This window comes from Synchiropus splendidus, chromosome 16, assembly GCF_027744825.2.
Source record: "Synchiropus splendidus isolate RoL2022-P1 chromosome 16, RoL_Sspl_1.0, whole genome shotgun sequence".
In the NCBI taxonomy this organism is placed as follows: Eukaryota; Metazoa; Chordata; class Actinopteri; order Syngnathiformes; family Callionymidae; genus Synchiropus; species Synchiropus splendidus.
The window spans coordinates 4,940,315-4,966,349 of NC_071349.1; the positions used below are offsets into that span (position 1 = coordinate 4,940,315).

At 40.7% G+C, this 26,035-nt stretch overlaps 1 protein-coding gene across 2 annotated transcripts; it reads right to left on the reverse strand.

Annotated features, from left to right (window-relative positions):
• Positions 1-897: 897 nt before the first annotated feature.
• On the reverse strand, positions 898-26,035 carry gabra2a (gamma-aminobutyric acid type A receptor subunit alpha2a). 2 transcript variants are annotated; one of them, XM_053845412.1, is made up of 10 exons: positions 25,889-26,035; positions 25,709-25,782; positions 19,322-19,440; positions 18,698-18,765; positions 11,344-11,564; positions 11,098-11,180; positions 10,877-11,020; positions 10,452-10,604; positions 8,588-8,790; positions 899-6,018 (listed from the first exon to the last, which is right to left on the reverse strand). In XM_053845412.1, the coding sequence occupies exons 2-10, from the start codon at positions 25,771-25,773 to the stop codon at positions 5,716-5,718; spliced, it is 1,359 nt and encodes a 452-aa protein (XP_053701387.1). In that variant the 5' UTR covers positions 25,774-25,782; positions 25,889-26,035; the 3' UTR covers positions 899-5,715. The 2 variants fall into 2 exon arrangements, with proteins under 2 accessions (XP_053701388.1, XP_053701387.1); XM_053845413.1 differs by lacking the exons at positions 18,698-18,765; positions 19,322-19,440 and having other exon boundaries at positions 898-6,018.

Consider the following 26,035-nt stretch of genomic DNA (forward strand, 5'->3'; position numbering starts at 1 on the left):
GTCTGCTGCAAAATAAGCATATTAAGGGTGCAGTCGTCTCAATCTTGACCCATCATTGCTCCATTTCACTGCATTGTACAATTTATGTGTCCTCCAACAGTTGTTGTTCACAAATATAGCTAGTTTTGGGGTCTGCCCTCCACATGACTGTTTTTACAAATAATACACAGTACGCAGTGGGTGGGGTATTTATTTAAAACAGGCATATTAATTTGTGAATAAAACACAGCAACATGTTATGGATGTTAAATGGAGCACACATGCTTTTACGTAAATTATTATTTATTTATTTATTTTTGACATATCACATTGATTGTTTCACACAGCCAAAGGATGTTTATTTGTCTTTATACTTGTGGGAGCAGAATCGCTAACAATTGAATGTATATATATATATATATATATATATATATATATATATATATATATATATTACAGTGGCCTGGATCGATCGAATGGGGTAACTTTTTTTAAAGTAGTCAAAGACCACACCACAGGGTTAAACAAGGACAACCAAAATGACAAGAAGTTCCAAATATGAAAGAGACATTCACCGCTATCTGGAAATATCAATGTTCTGATGTCTGCCCAATCCCAATTTAGTCCCCAGAAACAAAAACAGCACGCTCTGCGTGTGCCACCAAGCTGGTGCCCCGCTTACATTCATATCAATATAAACAGTGCGGGACACACACACAGCGTGTGGACTTGGTTTGGACTGTCCAGGAGGTGGGACTTGTGATTTTAACTTACAAGTCTGTAATTATCAGAGCATTCTGCTGATCCAAGTCAATTTCACTTTTCCGGGTCTTATAAAATGATGTCAGACATCTATGGAACACAGCAGTATGTTTCTTTCTTTCACAAAACTCGAAATTTCGTAGACACAATAGGGATTTTTGGTTATTGTGGCAGTAGGTCATGAGGCACCAAATGGTTTGCATGTCAATGTCACTAAAGGTGCGACTTCCTACAACATGATAATACAATATCATTATATGCATTTGTCATGTTGTCAGGTAAATATTGGTTCTGACCATGGTGCCATGACATTCTTTGACACAGTCCAATGCCGCGACAGCTCACTGGTTCAGGTGGAAGACCCTTTTTAGGATTTGAGAGAGGGTTCCTTGAGATGCTGTGTATTTGCCAGTGGCCATTAATACATTTTGGATTCTGTATTCTGGATTATTGTGTTTGCTGTGACTGTTGATTTACATACCTGTACTTGTTGACGACCATAATTCAATGGTCAGTGGTTAGTCGTAATTATTTGTGCTACATGTCACTTATTACAAATGACTGACCCATTTGCACATGAAAATGACACATACACATATACAGTATGGTGAGGTTTGATAGATCATCCCGGGACCAGTCCAGTGGTCATTGCTGTTCAAGCATGCTGTCTGAAACCCTACGCTTCTGTCTCTGACCCCTATCACGTTGCATTGAATTATTCTCTGGTACCAGATGATAATAATGATGTGTTGTTTGACACGCTGACTAAAGAAGTCACTGAAAATGGAGAACTACCCACTTTGACAGTGAGAGGCAGTTATATTGGTGCTGAAGGAGTAGCAGTAACTTTTCCAGACTCCACTGCATCGCAAATCTGTGCTTCCATCTCAGATAATGGCAAAGCAAAAAATCTGGACCCCATGGTTAAGCAATGCAGAGACACTTGTGACTGGGCACCAACACAAAACAAGCACATATGCTGTTCTATGTCTCTTGATATATATTCAATAGCACATTCTTCTGTTAAGTTAGAAGTGTGTTATAAGTCTCATTGTCACATACATGGCACGGAAAATACTGACCACCCTGATGCTGTTTCTCCCCTTTTGGTCATTACCTGACAGTCTTGTGGAATGGCCCGTGTGACATCGGCTTCCGGAACATCTCTACCATTCACTTTTGGTTCGAACCGGAAATAGTGCATATTTTTGAAGCCTCACTATCCACTTAAACCACTACAACTTGAGGGTATGGTGCAAAAGAAATCAGAAATTAGAAATGCAAGCATGACATTGGGTAAAATACATACATTTATTCAAACATACAACAGTTTGTCCAGCTTAAGAAGATGTTGAAGAACAATTTTACTCAGAATCATCACCTAAACTAAAGGTTTGTGTTGGGTAGTTTTATTCATCATTGGTCACTGTGAAGTCATTTTAGAGAGTCACAATGAGACACTACACTACAGTCCGCAGCATCACCTCAACACTCACACAGACTGCCGCTGACACTCACTCAGATATTAGTGAGCCCATGTGATTGGAAACGTAAATACATGTATTGTGGGTGTGGGGTAAATCAGAAAAAATGCAGATTAAAAACTGTCCCGGGATTAATCAGAATGCTGACATCACAAATACGAAGCTCAGCGGTTTCTGCCTTGAAGACAACATAAACACTTTTCCATCATCGCTTACTATTTAAACATTACTTGTGTGTGTCTCAGCGATCTTATAGTGCAGCAGTGATGCCACCCTCTCCCACTCCTCCCTCAAATATCCACATGAATGTGAAATAAGCACTTCCCATGCTCCCTCTGCAAACCAAATGCAACTTGGTTCCAATCGTTCATGTTAATACGCTGTTCAAAAGACTCAGCTAGTTTGTGAATGTAACCGCTCTAGTGTGGATAGTAACAAACATGTAGTGTTAGGTGGATGGCTGTGTGGAACATTTGAAAGTGCTGAAGTGACAAAAAAAAACCCAAAAACAACAACTCATCGTGCAACCATCACAACTACTCAATGTTAAAGACATGGAGAAGGTCTGGCTTGCATTTGCACAACACCCAGTGACTTTTAACGCGATAAAACCAAACATGGGTGACTGTGTACAGAGCAAGTGGAGTGTTGTGGCACCTATGGCACCTATTCTACACAGAGGATTCTGTGTCCAAAAACACTCGTAAAATATACAAGCAGAAACTGAGCTAAAAAGCCTTGCTAAAAAAGTTGCTCAGTTACAGATTGCACCAAAGGGAAAACACCCAGGCTCTGACTTACTTCCTGATGCACATGCAAACATCCAGAGCAGGGGTCACCAAACTTTACCAAAAAGGCACACTTTTAACCAACCAGGAGTCAGCTGAAACTAGCAGCAGCTGCCTTGGTTGCAACTAAAACCCGCACCCACTGTCCCCACCCACTTTCTGGAACAGTTTGGTAACCCCTGGTCTAAAGGGCTTTCACACCCATTCAAATAGTTCAAGCTGGGCTATAGTCTCAGACTTGAGTGTGCTTGAAGAGGTGGATTCTTGCCCTGGATGCTCTCAAAAGCGGGTGTGATTTTTGCACCAGGTGACTCAGTGCTAGCCCTCAATTGTCTCCCACCCACTCTCCACTGATTTTTGAAATCTACTGTACCGAGTGCAAACCACATGTAATGCAATCCAGAGGAGTAAATATTATTTTTTTCCTAAGCAAGAGAACCACAGAACCACCCTGAGTATCTTGAGCATGTGAAGGAACCCGATTTTTTAAGTAAGTGGGCTTGCTGGCTCTGTCTCCAACCCTCAACTTTTCCTTTTCATGTCTCTTCCCTCATGACTCACTGGGCTGTAGCCCATTCTTTCAGTGCTCACTCGTCTTAGCTGGGGGCAGTAGTTTTTGTTTGTGATGCATTTCTTCAGCCAACAAAGAAGATGCCGTTATCAGCAATTTCCAAACAAATAGACAAATAAAACCTTTGGTCTATTTATAAAGACGCAGAAAAAAATCTATTTTCAGTGACACAGGTCGCGATCTACTCTTTGATATTTTTCTCTTCAGTCCCACACCAAGAGACAATTTGGTTCCTATTTGATTATGAACCACATTCCAGAGCAAAGCTGGTCGTCAATAAATCTGAAAGAGACGACCCCACTAACCAGTTTATGAACCACACATCTAAAGCGACTCTGAATCTTGACATCTGTAAGTCAGGATTTTCTTCGAGTGAGACTTGTTTCCATAAGATCTTCCAACAAAGCCATTAAATCTAGGAACTATCCACCATCTATTTCTCCTTCAAGGAACTAGTTACAGAAAGTGTATGCTCAAGAAGAGAAAGACAATGCCATTAAACATGTGCCAGATTCTAATTCTATTGATTTTTTTAAACGTTTAGAGTTGTTCTAATGTGTTCTGTGTGATGGGTAAGATTCATGGTTGATCTGGCACGTCTGCGTGAATGTCATTTGTCGACTGTGCAGCCTGTCTGTTTGCAGACACCTCTGGCATGACAGCCTAGCCTAAGGATCCAGAAAGAAACTTTTCACATTATTTCACAGAGTGACGCTTGGGGTTGTCTAGGTGCACCCTCTGATATCACAGTAATTTAACAAAATAAAAGCTAGAAACATATTGCAGGTGTCAAACTGAATCCCATAAGGTCGCGTGGGAGCAGATTTTTAGCCCAATCGTTCAGGAGCACATCAGCCTTTTGCAGCTTGTTTGTTTGGAACAATAGCCTGCACCCACATTGCCCTTTTGCGATTCAGACCCATGATATATATTATCCTCTACGTATTTATTGTACTGTAAAAAACTATTCTCCATCTAAAGCTTTTTCATGCAGCAGAATACCCCAGATCACCCCAAACTAGTTATAAAGAGGCAAACCTCAGTGCCTATCAAAGAGGGAGAAACTAACACACATGACAGAAAAAGATGGGAGATGAGGGGAAAATGCATTGTGCCAGCAAGGAGGCATAAGAATATTCATCTTAAGTTATCTGAAGTTCTCTTTACAGGTTAATTGCCACCAAAAAGGGTTGTAAGATGATTGATAAAGATGTGGATCACAAATACAAGAATAAGAACATTGACAATATAAGACCTGTACTACAGTAACAATGTGTAATGACATGTTTCCAACTTTATTGCAAAATATTAATAATATATTGAAAGATTTTAGGATTTGGCTCATGCACACTGAATGATATGGATTATTTTCATCCTTCTGGTGTATGCTTCTGAGAAAAGTGAGAGTTAAAGCTATAGCTACACTTAGGGACCAGTTTATCACAACAATGTCATGACTTTGTTGGGAAACATCTGCCTGCTGAACATGCACATTTTTTTGTCCTCATGATATGCTTCTGTAAATCATCAGAGACCTCAGAGACCAGGTGCCTTTCTAGGAGGGCAATGTGTCACTGAATTATTTTTTGTTGAAAAATGACATGGCAGGCTTGGCATGACAGAAAAGAGAAGATCATAAGTAGATGCACGATCTAGATTTTTAAAAAGCCTACAAGAGAGTGGCGATTTCCAGTGAATCACTAACAAGAGGAGGTCAGGCAAACTCACTGAAAAGCTAGTCAGAGCTGCCACATTCACAGAAATGTACTGTCATCTAGAATTTCTGTCCCCTGATATGGTGTATCTAAAATAGCAATAGTGTACATCAGTGAATTATAGATAGTAGCAGAAAGATGCTCGCGTCAGAGTACTGAACAATTCCTGTATCCAAAAGTACAAAATGTCAATATTACAGTTGCTCCAGGAAGCCTAGTTAAAATGGTAGCACGTTACCAAGTTATTATTGCATGTTGTCTAAATCCTGCAGATGAGTCTGATTATGGGGTTTGATAGGTGGAATGTAATCAAATAAATCATATAAAATAAAGATTTACATGTTTACTGGTCCTAACTCTCGATGTAACCTCCGTTACTTACAGAAGTAGCCCGTCAAAGAGGGAGTCACAGTGCTTTATTTTGCAGGATTCAGATCCTTTATGACTGGCTCTCTGTTCAGATAGGTGGCCCAGTAGACTAGGTTGAAACTCCCAAACAGGACAGGGAACATGATGCGGGAGATGCGGTCAATCTTGCTCACGCTGTTAAAGGACTTCTTGTTCTGTTCAGCTTTGGTCTCAGTCGTGGGTTTCAGTGGATTGGTAAGAGAGAACTTAGAGATGGTTGGCAGCGTGGAGTCTTTGGTGATGTTGGGCGCGTAGTTGGCCACAGCTACAGCATAGGCGTTGTTCTTCTTTATATTGGAAGCTTCCTTCTTCTGAGGAGAAAATGTACGTGAAGTCTTTCAAAATATTATTTATTTTATGCCAAGAATAGCGGTCCAAACATGCAGTCTCACTCAGCAGTCTGGCTTTCACTGCTCAGAAATGACACATCTGTACTCTGTGAGAAGGATAGCTAGCCAAATATTAGGGAAGAAGAGGGTATTTGTGCATTGGAAATGTGGGAGAAAGACAATAACAGTCCCTTGGATTCCTGATCATTTAAAATAAAAAAAAGCAACCAAACTTTTGGCGTTTAGTATTCTATGCTGTTGTATTGACTACTACATATTCACAAAAGGTGATTCTACTGTATGCGTGCCCAGCCTGATAACAAGCTTCGCAACAGGTATTATCTCCAAGTAGTGTTGGGTAAATGAGGCATCATAAAGCGTTTTGACACAATGACACACTGTGCTGATACTGTGTTGATACTGTGTCACTGAATACTGACACCTGCTGGACAATGAAAATCTCTGCAGGCCACCTACTTGATAGGCCGAATTGACACTGATATCATACTGGATACAATAATATAATTTAAGTCTTTGCATTCATATTGTATTATTCCAAACCTTTAAATAATGTGAACATGTAACATAATGTGAAAAACGTGAAAACGATGTGAATGAGGATGCTTGTGGACTTTTTGTTTTTACAAATTTTTATTAAAAAAAAAGAGTTTTTCCAATGCTTTAAAATGTTTTTAATTAAATTATACCTTGAAATTAATTTGAATTAGAATGGACAAAAACAAGTCAAGGTAAAGATTGAAATAAATACAGTATTCTCCGATAAGAGATCAAAATGGTGCCACACGGCAGGCTCGAGGCAGACGACTTGCGTTTCCCCTGGAGCTGCTCCATAATCCACAAAGACATTCACAAGGAACTGTGAGATAAGATGGTCTCAGCACAAACACGTGTTTTTGCCGAGTCGACAGTCACGTGGCTGTCTTAAAACGGTACGTGCACCGATGTATCGGTGTTTTGGGACCCACCACTACCCTCAAGTCACAGCCTTTGCCATGAAAAAGATCAATGCACTTTCCACCCAGCAGGGGCAGTATTACCTACCCTAATGAAAAAGGCCCACTTCCTACAATCTCCAGTTCAACTTCTCAGCTGCTTGAGCAGCTCTCACTCGGGCCATTGACTTGGCTGTGTGTTGGTCTCCTCCTGCTCTCAACATGGCACCACTATCTATGTACTATGGCTCGTTCTATGGCTTCAACCTACTCTTCTGTCGGAAATGATTATCAAGTCTCCTGTCTCCGACTCGCTGTTTGGGCTGGACGTGGTGGAGCTACAGTCACACTGGGAGGCTGCTTCAAAACTGCTACCTCTGATCCTGCCTTCTCTTTAAACAGTTTCTGACTTCTCAAGAGTGGGTACTAATAAAAGTTCTCACAAGTGTTCAGTTGTTGAGTGTGCCTTGTGGCGATTCTCCACCAATCAAAAGAGCCAGATTTCCTCTAGCCAAGGTGATTCGCCACGCCATGCTGCGTCTGCGCCAGTGCTGCAGTTGCACCATTACAGCAAAGGTGCTGCCTGATACCCTCAAATCTCCTTCACTTCACTGTGCCGAGGCAGTGGATTTAGTAAGTGATTTAGAGCGATGGTGAACTTTTTCACAGTGACCTTGGTTGTGCAGAACTACTATTCACAATGCTGTTATCAATAACAATTCCATTACAACGAATATATGTCAGATTTCCGCTTCATATCATAAGTATAGGTCATACATATTGCATGTGCATTAGATTCATTCTCAAAACTTGAACAGGATGTTCTATCTTGTTCTGTTTTCATTCAGGCATTGTTAGATGAGTCATGCGCTTCATTTCTTCCTTCTTTCTAACTCACTGAAATGGCTCTTATGTTGTTGTATCACTAGAAGAATGTTGATCAACATTTTAAAAAACAAAGTACAGTGGCAGTGAAAGACAAAAATGTAATCTGCTGAAAATGTGGATGTAGAGGACAAGGTGGCCTTTCTGCTGGCTTTAGCTTCCATCAAACGGGTTGCGATTTATGTGCCCTTTTAATCGAGTAGAAGAGTTATCGGTCACTCTGAGTCTCTAGAGTGTTTTGACTACGAGCTTTTTTACCATTCTCCTCATTGTAACCCTGAGGGTGCTCGATGCATTGGAGCTGACTCAAGGGCATCAAAACACACGGATCAACTGTTTGCCTGTTTTGGTTCTGGGTGTGCTGTCGTCACAATGCTTGGCTCACTGGCTCAGGGGATTACCGTATGTAACCCAGGTTCTACGAAAGTGTGTGACGTCCTCTAACTGTGATGCCCAGCTGACCTTCTTCCAATGATTTGTTTGAACTGGAGACTACAACAGGAAGTGGACCCCTGTTATAGGGGTAGGTTGTACTGCTCCCACTGGGCATCGAGTGCATTCATCTTCCTGAGAGGCTAAGTGGTGCCTTTTTGGCAATACAGGGCAGCGCATTGTAGTAACCCAGTAACCTTGGGTTCAATCATGATTAATCACAGAAAGACATGGGATTAAACAGCAAATAATAAAAAAAAAATAAACTGTTGATCACTTACCTTGTCGGTGACAACACTCTTTCCATCCCAGGCCCAGCCTCTTTTCGTGAAGTAGTTAACTGTAGCAAATTCGATGAGTGCAGAAAAGACAAAGGCGTAGCAGACAGCAATGAACCAGTCCATGGCTGTAGCATAGGCCACTTTGGGGAGAGAGTTTCGGGCACTTATACTCAGGGTGGTCATTGTCAGCACTGTTGTAACCCCTGGAATAAAGATAAAAGGTATCTGAAAAACAAATAAATTAGAAAAGCCCAAGCCAAGCTCCTTCAGTCCGCCCCCAACGCAGTCTATTATTCCAAGTATTATTCCAAAAAATCCCTGGATCCCGAATGCAGAAAATGTTTTTTCCTTTTACCCAAGAAAAATTCCTGGATCCAGATGATCATGCAGATCACTTCCAAATGAATCCCAATTTGTTCATTCAAAAAAAGCCTCAGTGAGTAAGTCAGAATGGGGGCAAAGCCAAAGTATAACTTTCTTAAATTGACTGAAGTTCAACAGTTGCATTTGTACCATATCACTATATGGTATTTATATCAAGCAATTTCTCCAACCCTGACTATACATATAACACTATATATCTAAAACATACATTCTATATAGTTATGTTTTGCACAAAACATTTATTTCATGAATAATCTGTAATAAATCTATTTCAATCACCTAAACAACTGAGAAGCAACTAGACAGTCAAAAGAGTCAGCTCTATATAGTAAGCCGAGCCCAAAGTTCCATCTCTACTCAAAAACCCACATTACCCATCACAAGAAAAAAGTCTGTAGTTATTTTTGTGGTGATCACAGCATCCTACAAGTTGACTCTAGCTATAGAGAGGCCACAGAGGGCTCTCTCTATTACGGAATAGTCAGAGATGTGCTGATCTCTCTGGCAGCATGGCGTCCTGTCACTCTGTGACCTCCCTTATGAGCAATCTGACACTGCGCTTGACCTTCCGGGCCGTTATGAACTGTTTGGTCCACAGAGTCCAGCTTGTTCTGTCAAGAACAGGGTTTTAAGCAAGGCTCTTCAACCTTTCCAAAAGTCCTGAAGGTGGATATCAGTTTCTACTTCATAAGCATCCCACTCCACAATTCTGAAACAAGTTATTATTAAGTATATCCTGTTATTAACAATGATTTAACTAGATAGGCGTAAAAAATAGATGCTCCTGCCAACTCACAGGTGCAAGTGCATAGCCCTCTTGATCTTTTGTTTAACACTAGCCCAACTGAGCCATGCTACTGTGGCATGTGTGAAAAACATTCAGACTATAACAGACTGCTGCAACTCAACAAAATCCACTTTTAAAACAACAGTTTATTTAACCTGGGGTTAATGCATCGGAGGTCAGAAAGCAGGGAGAGGTAAGCAGCATCCAGTTTAAAAGAGAAGAAAGAACTGGTGGACAAGAAGATGCACAAAGTGGCAAAAAGATATTAGGAGGAGTGTAATTCAGTACAAGAGGTGGTGGGTGTATTTGGTTTTGTAATTTATAAAGAATAGCATGACTGCATCATGGCATTTACTGTAAGGTAGTTTGAGCTACATTTTGGCTATGTTCCAGTTCCAGTGTCCATTCATGGCCAAAGCATCAGTCATTGTACTATAACCAGTTTGTTGCACTGATTCTTTATTTTGAAATTGTGTTGCAATCCATTAGTTGCTTGCTACTTTTCATTTAAAAATGAACGCGATTGGTTGTCCTTTATTTGTCAGCTGTTTCATTACCTGTGGTCAGAAGTAAGAGATCCCAATTCTGCTTTAAACAAAGCTTTAAGTGTGAATTCGAATTGAATTCAATTATTCAATATTATTTGTAAACAATTAATCTAAAACAGAGATCTCAGAGTTTTTCATGTCTTACCAAAGACTGTCCTAGCAGGCACTGATTCCCGATTCAGCCAGAATGAGACCTGGGACAGAATGACGGTCATGATGCAGGGCAGGTAGGTCTGGATCACAAAATAGCCAATCTTCCTCTTGAGGTGAAAATGGGCTGTCATGACTGTGTATTCACCTGAAGAAGAGAGGTTCACAGGAAGGTTCGTCAGAAGACAGGCAGATTTATTCCATGTCAGTTTGTACTCTGGGGAACAAGCTGCAGGTCCTGAGCTCTCTTTGCACCGTGACCTGATGGTCACATAGGTACTACATATACTTAGTTTTGAAGCCGTGAGAGCATTTGTTACTTTCATTGACGAAAGCACCACTACTTCATCGACCCAACTGTTGTTGACTTCTTCATTTTGAACAGGTTGAGAATACTTTCATTTCACATAATGTCTTTACCAGTGCTGGACTTGATGGTTTCCTCCCCCACAGTTTGACCCACCAAGTCGTACTGGTTAAGTCTGGATCCATCGGCAGCCACATCCACAGACTGGGAGGCATTACGACTCCAGATGTAAGTGACCTCAGTCTTCGTGTATGCATCTGTAAGAGGTAAGATTTCGGCTCATACAACTATGTAGGTAAAATGTTATTGACATAAAAGCAAATGTACAACTCACAGCTACCAAACTTGAGAGGACATGAGTGTGAGTCCATTGGAAAGTCCTCAAGATGCATGGGGCACTCTGCCTGGACTGTTAGTCTGTGGTTACACACAGATAGTTAGATAGAGTACATAAGCTTCAAACATCCAATTACTTGGTCCATTGACAAAGAAAAATCCTAACTGAACAAAATAAAAATTCTAGGAAATAAAGCCAGCAGGTGCATGAGCAAGATTGTTACGTAAAGAATTCAACATTCACCTCATTGTGTACAACAGAGTTCCGTCCTCCATAATCCGCAGTAACTTGTTGGGCATGGTCATATTATGAGCCACTGACTTCTTGCCATTGTGAAAGAAGGTATCTGGAGTCCAGATCTTACTGGCCATTAGGTTGTTGAGAGGAAGGATATTCATTGGACCCTGGAACTTCAGTCGCTCGTCCTTCCAACTCTGACGGAAAAAAACATCTACGGTGTATTCCTAAGAGAAGTGAAAGGAAGAAAATTGAGTTAAGGTCAAATAAGGTCCAACGCTTTAGAATTCTGCTCCTAGTCACTAATGGGCTTCTTTCTACCTGGAGTTGTCATGTCATATGCTCTCAATTGTTGTTTTTGGATTCTCCCCAGACGAAGCCACAGACTGAATGGAATGGAGGAGAGCTAAGTATTGTAAGAGTGACTCAAAATGGCACTTTTCACAATTACTATAAATTCCAGACTTTTGACAGCAAATGAATATAAGCAGCACCCACTAAATTACAAAGGCTGCTCTTGTCTATGAGCCACAGGTGCAGTGATTCAAGTCACAGACATATAATGGTCATTGATTTGAAAAAAAAAAAAAAAAAAAAACAGGTGAGAACGCACCTGCGGTTCAAAGCATGAGAAAAAGTAGATTATAAATTACAAATGGTTTTCTTGACCTGGTAACATGCTTGAATCGATGAGTTACCAACATATTGATTTTTACCTAAAAGTCTAGGTAGCAATGCCTGGAGCCAGCCGTAGCCGTGGCTCGCAGACACAGCGCAATTTCCCGGAAACCAGCCTGGCAACAGGCCTCTTTAAACTTATCTAGTCCATAAATATGGAACAAAATATACCACATATCTTCATTAATGCAAAAAGCAGATAGTAATTCCATGGTTGGTTAGTAAATATACAATGTTCACTAGTCTAATAAAAGGAAGGAAGCAGGGATTTGTACTGCTACTGTCTTCTTTGTGTATTTTAGGTTGGCTAACATGCGTATATCATTTAAAAATAAATGCCAATGCAGACTACGTTTTTAATCATTCTCTTGATAATGAAGAAAACAATGTCTTGTCAAGTCATTGTATGTAAGCCCAAATCAAGTTTCAAGTCATGATAAGCAAATCAAAGTCAAGTTGAGTAATTTACCACTGTCACCACAAGTCTCCAATCTGGCGACTTAAGTCAAATTCATGCCATTAGAATAAGTCCCCAACTCTGCAAAGGTCATTGTAATTTGGATTAAGTTTGGTTAAAGCAACACTTAAACAAAAAGACATTATTTTCACATTTCCTGCAATGACAGATTTCAGTATGAACAGCCAAAAATCCAGAGTCAAACACTCTAACTCTGGGTGAGCCGCCTGGAGGCGTGTTCTGAGAGTGGCAGTGAAGCCCCACCTCCAGCCCCACCACCACACTTTACGGCAGGGCGAGTTCCTTTGTTTAAATTATGGCAGAAGAGTGGAATGACAGAGCAAGATGGACAAGAGCTGGCCAGACAAATTAGCCATGATGCTAATAATTGCGCTAGTATTGTAGTAAAAAACAGTGTTTGTACCGGACTTGTTAGGCATTCTTTGTGTTTACCGCTGGTCTTTGGTGTGTTATCAAATGTGGGGAATCATTTTTGAGATAATAACAAATGTGTAAGTGTCCGTTACTCATTTTATTGTGTTTATCACAGTATAGTGTCGATATAACCAGCACGGTGCCAAACGGATTAGCTCGCTAGCCGCTAGCGGCTAACACCCCCTAGCATTTATCAGACAGAAAAAATAGTCGATTCACAGTTATTAGCAGTGTTTATGGTCCATCTGGTTTGGATAAGTGTAACATGTTATATCTCATGGTCTATCTGTAGATGCTGCAGTATGCATGCATACTCTGCTCTGCAGACCTGTTTGAAGCAGGTGAGAGACACGACCAGCGCCAAATTCCATCATCTGGAACTTATCAAAGAAGAATAGTTTCATACTCTGCCGTCTGTGTCCACAGTCAACGCTTTGATGAAACATCACAATGACTGATGTCCGTTGCCCACGGAACTGAAGTTGCACATTCCAGAATGTGAGGGAGACGGACCCGTGATGACGCTGCATCTTAGAGTTTTATTTCCCATAAGTATAACAGCGGGTTTGTTGTCACCAATTCCGTAAATGTCAAAACTTAGCTTCAATCTGAAATGTGCAGTCGAAATAAAAAGTCAGTCTTGCAGCTGCCTCAGTCTCTCGCTGGATCCTGGCTCTCCTTGCTGGCTGCATGACGGAGTTTGATTCCTGATGTTCAATGATAGATGTTTCTAGACTTCCCTTTGCAAGTATAAGACACTGACACACTTAACACTGTAGTGTATATTGCCATCTGTGATAATATCTTTCGCTTTTTCGGTCCTTCCTTATAAACAAATAAACGTGGGATGGGGGTTGGGACTGGAGACCCTGCTTTACGACAACTTGCAGTTACACTCATAACACTCCAAAAGCAAATATTCTTAAATTACATACTGCCACTTTAAGAGTCCTGGTTAAGTTTAACCATGCCTTTTTGGTGGTTGATAAGACAAACCTGTGTGTGCCTGTGTGCGTGTGCCTGGGTGTGTATGTGAGTTCAGTATAGCACGGACAACGTCAAAGAAGACATTTCATCCAAGAGTAAAATGGCTTTTTGCTCATTTAAAATCAGGTGACAGTGGCCCCTTGAAGTAACTATCAATTATTAAATATTCCATTAGAATAGCTGCTATGGAATATGTACATTCTATTTCCTTTCAGGGAGAGTGCATTCGTCCTCCATCAGTCCATTAGATCCCCTTCAAACCCTCCAAAGGAATTTTTTATTGAGCTCATACATACACACACACATACATTAGTGTTACTGTTCGGGGAGTGCTGGAGCCTATCCCAGTAGTCACTGGGCGAGAGGCGGGAGCACACCCTGGACAGGTCGCCAGTCCAATGCACACACAGACACCTAGGGGCGATTTTAGGTCCAATTAATTTAGTGCGCATATCTTTGGGCTGTGGGAGGAAACCAAGATTCAAAACAGTCACATTAAAAAAAAAATTGTTGTGAATTTATGGAAATTTGTTTGTAACTACCCGATATGTAGCCAGGTGTTTTGTACAATGTTTTGTGGCAGACCATTTCACAACTTGTGTTTAAAGTTAGTAAACATCAGCAAAACAACCAAAAATAAAATAAATATTCTGGCATAACAGCGTAGAGCAGCACCAAGCACAAATTTGACATTACCTGTTTATTTGTTTTCTGACTTTCTGTGATGATTGGCTTTATATTGAAAAGTCATAAATCGCGCTGGACAATACCACATGCTTGTGGCACCACGACAGCAGAGCACAGACAATGCTCATATTCATTTTCATCATGGCCTCGGAGGTACAGTGCTACCTCGGTTCTCGACCACAATCCGTTCCAGATGGCCGTTCGAGAAGTGATTTGTTAGAAATCTGAATCGATTTCTCCTATTACAATGAATGGAAAAAGAAATAATGCGTTCCAAGCCATAAAATAGGCTTTTGTAGGAGTGAATGTAGAGTGTCTGCTGCAGGTGCGCTGTTCGTCTATGTGTGTGGCCGCTGCATGTGGGAGGGGTAGCCGAGTGAGTGACGTCTCTCCAGAAGTGAAGAGGTGCCCGGTGCGTGTCCTGCTCTGAATGTGCTGTTCTGTGCAGTTTGGCTGTGACAAAGTCATAAACCAAGTAACGCTCTGTCCGAGACTCGTCTCATCCCTGTCCGAGCTCCAGCCGACAACAGGACATCAAACCCTGGAGTGCGCGCTCCAGCCTCGGAGGTGTCAAGAGCGCCTCCCCTGTGACACTCTACCACGGTCCAGTGCGGAGACAGGAAAGGTTTTACACCTCAATATGAAGAAAAAACACTCACTAAATGTAGCTAACGGGACACGTCTGAATACAGAAGCTGCCTTATACACAATAACATAGCGCGTCATGGGTCAGCTGATCGGTCTGCGCACGTTATGTTTTTTCTGGCTTTTTTTGGGGGCGTTCGGGTTCTGGATTTTCGTTCGAAATGCCATCAACCTGTATATCAAGAGCATCACTCTACCATTTGTCATTTGGATTTTAGCATTGATAAAAGTTACACCTGTCATCATACTGAGCTTCGAGTCTCGCTGAGCATGAATGTGTCTTGTTGAAACAAGAAAAGGAGCAAGTGCTACTTCGTGTCCCTCAATGTTTTCAAGCCCTTCCAAACATTGACAATGTAATTTCAGGAACACACTTCATACCTTGGCTGAGGAGGGAAATAAATCGATGGCACATTTGTATATCAGTTGTTGGGGGACCAAAAGGTTTTAGAGATCTTAACGGTAAAGAACTACATGAACTCTGTTCTACATCTGCTCCTGTAGTATTTAATGTTACTAGATTACATCCACTTATCAAAGGAGGATTCTTCTGCGCTTCGATGCAGTGCTGAAGTTCTTCTTCTTTTCAGATCCAATCCCTTACAAATTAGCATTGATACGAGGCTATGATGATGCTCGATGCTCTACCTGCATATTTATCAGAGTGATTTTAAATAATGATCCATGGTTTGAAGAATGGCAAACTAATGAAAAACAAAAGTATGGAAATATATGGGCCTGTGCTTCCCGTCACGAAGGGAACAACCTGAATCAGCGGGAGTCCAAGTGTCCCTGCATGACCCTGTGGAAGAATCAAAGCCCAGCTAGTGCAGGCAGTAAAACTGGGACTGGCATGGCAGTGAAGTAAAATTATCCATGGTGTCTTTTATGGAAACACAAGGTGAATGAAAAATGAGAATATCTCACTTTTCTCTTTTTTTTCTTTAAAAAGTCCTGTCTCAATCATTGACACTTCCATCTGCCTGCTCTTTCACCATGTTAATATTTCAGAAAGAGCCAGGAAATATGTTCTACTTGCTGCCAGAGGAGGGACAGAAGAAAGCTTTTGCGTGTTTGAAAGTGCAATTCCGCACATAGCAGTTTTTATGAACTTCATGAAGTTTATAAATTTATAAATATGACTTAAAAATATGGGAAAATATATCACAACAGCTTTTGGGCCAAATATATTTCAACCAAATAATTACTGAGTACCCACAAAACCCACGTACACGCGGGGAGAACATGCAAATTCCACGGACAAAAGCCACCGAACCGACAACCTTCTTGTTGCAAGGCAGGAGCGCTTACAACTGTGCATGGTACAATTAAAAAAATTGAACTTAAAGGAGATGGCTGACAAGATCAGCAAACAGTTTGGAAAAACGTTTTGTCCTGAAAAGGTGGCAAGAAAGACATGTTGATGGCTATAAAAAAAAGTCAAAGACAACAACCAGGTTTGCAGTTTCTCTTTTTTCGTGAAGTAGACTCACTCTTGGGTGACAAGCATGACATTGTATTCCCTGGAGTTGGGACTCAGGACAGGAAAGAGTGCTAGACGGCTGCCAAGTAATACCATAGGAGATTGGGAACTTGCAATCCACCTCTGTCATGTGGTAAGCACAGCAACAACAGCCTGAGTCCTGGTCGTCTGTTATTCCAAATAAAATTGATGAATATTTTATTGAACGATTTAAACAAACTAGCAAACACTATCACTGATTTCTCCTTATTTATTTTCTATCCTGAGAAAGTACCAAATAATTCTGCCAGGGTAAGCAAGTTTGGAATGGTTTTGTCCATGTTTGAACAGATCGAAAGTATGTAGTCTGCATATAGTGCAATCTTATGTCATATGTTTCCTACGGAAATGACATTTGAATTTAGTGTGGGAGGAAGAGACCCTTTAGCAAAAGATTCATTGTCACATGTCAAACATGGGGTGAATTCATTTGGTTTTAAAAAAATTATTTATCTCAATTGGAATAGCATCATGCGCCGGTGCCACACCATCAATGGAGTTTGCTATGGTCTCTAATATTTCATCCTTATTATGCTCGCTGTCTAATCTAAGTTGGTTAAGTTCAGAAATTAATCAGATCACCCGGATTTTGAAAAAAATTAAGATTCAGTTTCTTTGATGTTTTTCTCCAATTCTCCATCTCTTCAGTGAGTGATTTGAATTTGAATATTTATCATTTGACCTCTCAAAAAGGCCTCAAATTGATGCAGAAATGTGATATTATTTTCAAAACTAGATTGTGTGACTCATGATATTTCTGCTACTGAATAAACTGTTTATAATGCTTTGTCTAATAAAGAGATTGAATCCGATAAACGCAGTGATAATGGGTAAGTTAACCTCAATTGGATCCAGTATGAGAGGTGTATATGATGAGGATTGTGTGGGAAAGATGTGTGGATGGAAGAGTGAGTTGTGAAAGGCTTGTGGGGAAGGGACATCTACCTTCCCCCAAGTGAAGGAATGTGGAAGATAAGGAACCTCTGCGACAGCGATGGGTCAGGAGGATGAATTATGGAGCCAGGCAGAGCCAGGCAGAGATGGGACGAGCCAGTCCACCAGCAGAAGCAAGCCAATCAGAGGAGTGGACCGGATCATCTGCTCACAACTTTCCACCCAAAATAGGCCAGAAAATAGGTAACAACAACCTGGACCGCAAGAGACCAGGATAAAATCAGTGGACACTACACCCCAAGATGAACTGAAATGTGTATTAAAAGGGTCAAGGCCAGGGATAGTCTTTGTCACTCTACACCACTTGAGTTAAGGCTAAGTCGTAGCCTTAGCTCAGGCCCTATGTCCACAGGCGTAGTTGTGGACCCAGATCTCTGTGAGGGAATAAATTAGACTCCTCTGTCAGGGAATAAATTCTTTTAGATTTTAACTTGTGGGTTCTTTGGTCGTCATTCTCACGAGTAAACGGACACATGGAAGATACATTGGAGGTGTATATTCCTAGAAGATCTATTTGTTCCCCCATAAATTTGATAAAAGTTGGATCCCTTCATCATCCAGACTGTAACCGCCATCTATATCAATGCCGTTTTGAGAGTTTGATCACAAATGAATACAAGACGAATCCTAAGAAGAATGAGGACACTATCATACCAACATTTTGAAATGTTTGACATCAAGTCCACCCATACCCGAAAATAGTCAACTCTGGAGAAACTCTTTGAGGCGCTGGAGCAACATACAACAACTCATCACCATGCCTTAACCAGAAGTCAGGGATTTTTAAAAATATTCTCAGGGTCTCTCACTGTTAAGATGAACCTACTATGAAAATCAGCAACAGCAAATGCAACACAGTCTTTTGCAATGGAAGGTGAAAGATAGCTGAAGGATCGTCATTGGGTTTCAAATGAGTAGTTTGGCATCACTGAACAGGGTTCTTCATCTGAAAATGAAAACTGACTATGGACACAGTGATCCAAATGCGTCCTTACCATGTCTGTGTCAGACACCGGCCCAAAGCTTGTCACATAAATGTCCGTCTTCACTTCTGTCACTCGGTCTGCAGTCAAAGAAGACAGACATTTTTAAAGCTGTGCAGGAGCTGTTGTTAAAGGAGCTCTTTAACAATAGAATGACCACTGAAGCAGTATGAACATTGATCATGTCACATTCATCCTTGAACAGAGGGCTTCTATGTTTGTGTGCGCGCATGTTTGTTTGGATTCACTCTCCATTCACTCTCTGCAGACTGCATCGCATCATGTTAACAAACCTAGGAGCGGATATTAGGCCTCATGTGTTTACTTTCTTTTGATTTCTGTGTGGAATTCTGTCTGTTTTTGAGTGTTGTTTAAAATATATAATCATATGAAAGTGTGACATCATCATCAGTGGTTGGCCCAGCTGATGGGACCAGCCAAGCCCATCAGGGACTTACAACGTGGCGCATGGCCGGGACAGGGAGGAGTACAAAGGGCCGTAGCCCCAGGGACACAGAGATTGATGATTGACATGATGACATATTGTAAGGCTCCAACCACATCACGAAGTGAGCATTTCAGGAAGGGAATTTTGAAAAAAAGTCACGAAACCAGAAATATGACTATGAGACTCACCACCCAGGCCTGGTCGCAGTCTGTTGTCGTACCCGTCCAGCAGGCTGTCCAGGATTTTAGTGAATGTTGCAATGTCCTCTGCAATGAAGTTTCCTGTTGTGTTGGACTCTGCGCCAGACCTACAGAGCAAAGAATATGTGTTTTTTGGTGTGCTTTTTCTGTATAACAGAAGTCAACGTGCTGCATCCAAATCTAGAGATGTGGATGTGCCTAAACCTGGGCACAAAAGGCTGAGATCTCAAGCTCAAGGGTCCCACAAAGCAGGAGGCACACTGAGATGGAAATGACATCCTCAAAATGCCAGGATTCCAACTTCAAATTGCCGGCAGACAACTCAAGATCATTCTTTTTCTTGTAAGATCTATATGTTCTATTGAAGGTTCCAACTAACTCTCATTTGTGACATGAATTTCGCCACTTGCTCTATGTGTCAAGCCTAGCTGTGTGCTCCCAATTCCATGTTGAACTCTGAACTTAAACCAAGCACAACAAAGTCTGGATGAGGATAGTGAACTGAACAGTGAAGAAAAAAACATGCTTTAACAATGAAACTTCTCACCGTGCTCAAATAGGATGAAATTTTAACATACAGCCCATTAAATTGTCACAACCTAGGAACTTTATGGGAATAATTGACCAAACCAAGTCTTGATAGAGAAAACTGGTTTGGAACTGCACCAATACTGTTGAGTTAAAAAAAAAATCTAAACTCCTCAATATTAATGACATCAGTCGCCTCTTCAAAGCTTTCCACCTCATCGGATCTGATCTTGTGATGTTAATCACAGCACACAACTTAATACCTCCTGCAGTCCTGAAGCTTCAAAAAGTGGGAGATCAAACGTTGACAGGTTTCTGTAATCTCCTTCTATAAGTCAAATGCACATTCCCACAATCATGCACTGCACCCATGTTGTCTGTGCAAAGCAAATCTACTGAGAGAATACGACACTTTTTGAGCGACGAGATACAAGCAGAAACTATGGATAAAACAATGACTAGCACTGTTCAAGTAATGCGGTTTCTCACCAATAGCTGTGAGGGGTGGAATGTAAGCAGTGATGATGAATGCAGACACTGAAGGAATTCCATTGTGCTGTTTCTCAGACTCACACGAGGTTTAATAAACCCATCAACTAAAAACTTCCACACTTGTATGCAGGTACCTTGCACCTTGTAGTTTTATCTTGAATTTATTGTCACTTTTTACGACAACATTTGAGAAAATGCTCATCCTGGGTGGCTTCAACATTCATGTCTGCTGGCCGAGTCAATCCATGGCTGCTGACTTTTTAAATAAACTCGACTCCTTCAGCCTCCGACAGGCAATGCAGGAACCAACTCATACTGAAGGTCATATCTTTGACCTAGCTGTCCTTTCCAGTATCCACCCCACTAGCATCGTAGTTGAGGTTGTTGGACAACAAAGCCATCCTCTTTAGATAAAGCTTAACACTTCCATCCAAGTCTGCTCTTTTAAGTCTGAGTCAACTAGGAAATCTTCTGAAATCTTACCCCAGGCTGTTCCATTTACTCCACCTGCTAATTCCAATACAGAAAAATCGGTCTCCCGGTTTATACTGTATGTTGATGCCCTCTATTGAACTAAACAGCAGAAATTAACCTCCAAGACTGGTTAAATGATCAGACCAACAGACAAAAACAACACGCTCCTTTTCGGCTCCCATTCTATTCTCAATAGAATGGGATGCTAACACTTGGACAAACATCAAGCATCACCACATGTCCTTCCACTGCTAATGCAGATGACACGATACAGATTTACTGATCCATAAAACACTCTCAAGGCATGGCTGCTGTTCTCGCATGTACTGATGTCACCAGGTGGATGACGGTCTCAAGGCAATTCATTCATGCTCTCACGAACATTTCATCTATTGCATTGTGCATGGGGGCTCAAAAAACACCTTTATTTCATTCCGAGAACAGAAAAAAATGAATGGGGCTCCAATTACAACTCATTCCGTTCCTGCGAAAACCAAAAAGCTCACTCCAATTGCGGCACATTCATATGCTATTACATCGTACTGCTGCAATTTATTTGTGCTTCTTCAACGCCTGTTACAACATTGCAGCCACATAAGTTACTAATTTCAACACCTGGGTTTGATTTTGGTTCATTCACAGAATCCGATAGAAAGATTAACGTGTGGGTGTGGGTGTGTTTATTCATGGTCTAGATGACGCACCTTTCTATAGCTGATCAAATGTTGTGTGCAATAAGTGCAATTGGCCTCTTTTGTGCGCACTACTGCAATTACTGAGAGTCACCATCAGCCAGAAAAGAATTCCTGTATCGCCATTAAAGCTGTTTCTGATTCTGATTCTGAAATGCAGAGTCAGCAGGTCGGACAAAAACTTTGCTCTCATGAAGATGGTAAGTCACTGGATCAATGACAGACAGGGACGTGGCCAATTGGGAATATAAAATACAGCGGAAATAGCCGCGTTACATATCCGTGAGAGAAAAAGAAAATTTTCCAGTTTGACAAAGTTCTGTCGTGACGGATCAATTTTACAATGACTTAAAAAAAAAAAAATTGAGAACAAAAACGAGAACAATACAAGTTGTGGTCCACATCAGTAAATTGTACAGTATACAGTACAGGTGTTTAAAAGAGAAACAAAAAAATATAATACAACAACCCCAAACCAATAGAAAAAAATATATATATTCATTGCCTCATGTACATATAGGTAAGTGCCCTTTATGCCGTGTCAGTTGAGTCCTTTTTTGTTAACACTCCAAATAGCACAGTCATTGGGTTAGGTCTTAATTGGATATTGCATGTTCCAGATAATGTATAGAATACTTAGATAGTCTTGGGCAGGACCAGAACATGTGTATGAGAGAGGCCTTAGCAACTTCACACAATATGGGCTGATATTTGGAAACATATGAGACAGTCTTTCTTCAGAAATATGAGGCTTATGTCCAACGTTAAACTAAGTTAGACAGTGACGTGTCGGTCTGAGGTCTAACAACTTGCCAAACATCACTGAAATCGTTTTTTTTTTTTCTTTCGTGGGTTGAGGAAGATAATTGTGTCAAATGTCTCCGGCTCAACTGGTAATAAAAGTTTGGGGAGATTGGAAGGAGTGTCTTACTTCATACAAGAAAAAATGAGATTGTAGATGGTTGAATTTTTGACTAAGTTGCTCAAAGGAAGCAAGATCACTTCCAAAGAATAGGAGCAAGTCATGGGATGACTGTTTAGAAAGATGGTTTGAAGTTATGGGGCTTAAAAGGGAAAAGCTTTGTAACCCAAAGTGCTTTCTGAATTGTGTCCACATTTTTAACGTGTGTTATTGGGTTTTTAATAGCTGTATATGAGCTGCAAGGAAGTGAGGAACGAAAAAGGGCTCGATTTGAAAAGTTATTGTCTGAAAGCAGTTCCATAAAAACCCACTCTGGGTTGTTTGGTCAGTCAAAGTAGAAAGACCAAAATGCAAGAGGATGCAGGTTAGCAGCCCATTAATAAAGGCGCAAGTTGGGAAGGAAAAGTCCCCCTGTTGACTTGGGCCTTTGAAGGTGACTGTTATTTAATTGTGGTCTTTTACCACACCAGGAGGAAATGACTGTGCACAGGGTTTGAAAGATTGATCCAGGAATAAATAAAGGTAGAGTCTTAAACACTGAAACCTATTTGATCTTCGGCTATGATGTGTGGAATGTTGTTTTCCAGTCTGGAGGCGAGGACCTTAGCCAAAATCTTAACATCTGTATTAAGAAGTGAAAGCGGCCTATATGAGCCACATTCATTTGGATCTTTGCTGGGTTTTGCAATGAGGGTAATATTTGCTTCTAAGAATGACAGGGAGACGTAAATAAAAGGGCCAGCAAGACTGGGGTACTTCCCAGTCTGCATTGAGGAACTGGCCAGCTCTATTTCTACTTTTGATATTGGATTATCTAGTCTTTTCTGGATATCAGAACTTAGTGTGGGTATGTTGAGGCCTCTTAAGAATTCAGAAATTTCTCTGTCGTCTGCGTGAAACTCAGATGAGTACAGCTGCTTGTAGGAGTCTCTGTATGCATCATTTATTTTAAGGTGGTCCATAGTTAATTGTCCATCTACTAAACAGATCTTTGAAATGTTTTGTTTCGACCTGTTGGCAAGTAATTTGATACGTTTTTTTCTCCAAGTATATAAAACATGGTTTTGCTTTTTAAGAGAGAGAGTTCAACAGGATATGTGGTAAGCAAATCAAATTTTATCTGTAATGCCAATCTTCTACAACTGAATTTTTATCTTGGGCGTATTGTTTGTGAACTTTTTTTTTTTTTTTTCGACAGGAAAGATCTGATCGAGCTGCTTGATTTTCTAATTTCATTTTGAGAGAGTACTTTCAGAGTATGACACGATCTGTCCTCTGAGATATGCCTAGAGGTCATCCCATACAGTCTCACAGCAGACGTCTGGGGTCATATTGGTGGTCCAAAAGGAGTTTTGAAATTTCCTCCAGTGAATGAATGTAACAAAAGTTTTCGTCACATCATTCACTTAAGTTCAGTTAAGAAGCCACTGTTTGGAACTTTGCGGTATGTCTGACAGAGACATTTTCAACGATGGGAGCATGGTCGGAAATAACAATACGATCAGAATGACAGCAATGAACTGAAGGGAGAAGCTGGTTATCAATTTTTAAAAAAAATCTCTAGTGTGTGTGGCAAACACACGAGAAAAAGTAATATTCTCTGTCACTAGGATGTAAGGAGCGCCGCACATAAAAAATGCCATGTCTGATGAAAAAAAAAAAAAAAAAAAGCTTGGATAAAACGGGCTGATTTGTTTAATGTGGTAGGTTGAGGGCCGATCTAGTTGTGGGTCTAGCCAGCAGTTGAAGTCACCACCTTGTATAAGAGAGCATGTGTTAAGATCTGGGAGCATTGTAAATAGCCTTAAAAAAATCGTATCGCATAAACATTCAGCAGGACCACTAGTGTCTTATTTTCCTCACATGACGAGAATTATTTTCTGATGTTCAAAAGGCATGTCTTGACTCATGAAAACTGAAACTCCACCGGCTTTGGCTTGAAATGAAGAGTGAAACAACTGCCCTCGCCACCGAGACAGCAGGCGTGTCACAAACCCCCTCCGTCTAGTCACCTTATGTCACCTTAGCGCTTTTCAATGCCATTTCTGCAAAGTCTTGCGTTAGATAGTTCGGGGTATTCAAGAAATCAAAAAACAGATCAGTTTGGTGTGAGGGTTAGAGGACGAAAATCAAACGTTCGCAAGAGCCCATGCACTATAATGTATATATGAAGCCATCATCATTGTAAGCACCGGATCAGATAAACATCTGTGACATCACAATAAACAGCTTAGTTGAATGAATTTACTCCAGTTTACAGTATAATAATAGTAATATTAATAATAGGGCATTATTTACGCCGCACACCATGTTTCCAAGCTACAGGGTATTGAAATGTGGATATGAAAGAGGAATATTTCATTGTGAAAAACCTTGGTCACTTACAGGGTTCAGACTAAGATCTCACCAACCCGCTGTTTAAACCACAATGTAAGCTCTGTTACATTCCAGATTCTTCCTATTTCTAATGAGATAAGGGCTGGTGTACAGTGAAATCACTGAGACAGCGCAGACCTATGCCACTCCAGAGCTGGAGGAGATCATCTTTTAATATGTTCTGTTATGATTTCATTAATAAAGGCCATCTAATCTAATCTGTAACGTAAATGATCACAAACACAGCAGTAAAGCACAGCAATGCCTTTTATCTTTGAAAATGAGATTGTAATGAGACTGTAATTTCTCAACATTCACAGTGATTTGAATGTTGAGACGTTGGATTTTTGCTTCATCCTTTCCTTCAGCATTTGCCAACATATGAAAACATACTGTACATTAAAGTCATGCATATATATATATATATATATATATATATATATATATATATATATAAACAAATTGATTTATGACAAGACTTCCACATACATAACGCCATTCTCAGATCGTCATTTAATTGTGTACGCTGTCCAGCCTTTATTTATTTATTTATTGTGTGTATTGATGAAGGCAACGTATTTTTGATTAAACAATACAACGCTCTATATGAATGCCACATTATGTGTTGAATGCACTTCAATCCATATAGACGAAGAGATGTTCAGAAGACGAGATGTGCAATAATAATAATAATAATAATAAAGTCATGAAAATTTAGGTTCCTTGACTCCGCTAGTGCCTTTTGTTTTTATTTGTCAATCGCATCGTACTTTCAGAAGACGCGCTGCGCGCTTCGATGACATACTCCCCGTGCTTGTTTTCCGGGCGTGAAAAGGGTTTCACTTCCCAGTCAATGCTGACATTTATAACATAAGTAGATAAAGAACGTACCGTGCGTGCAGCGCGATCAAACACACCAACACAGTAACGCGACGTGGACTCCTCCATTCCCTCATCGCTGGAGCCTAGAAGAAGAGCGCAAAAACTAACTACAGCTGCTTTCCTTTCAGTTTTCATCCAAAGCGTTGTGTAGTCATCTTGTTATAAAAGATACAAATGAAAGAGATTTACCGCAGACGCGACAGGTGTCTCTGAGGCTCGCTCTGATGGTGCTGACGATGACAATGATGAGTAGCCAGAGAGACGAGGAGGGTCAGTGAGCGTCCATCCTGTGTGCTGACAGGGAATCCCCACAGTTCACCCACGGAGCGCCACCTG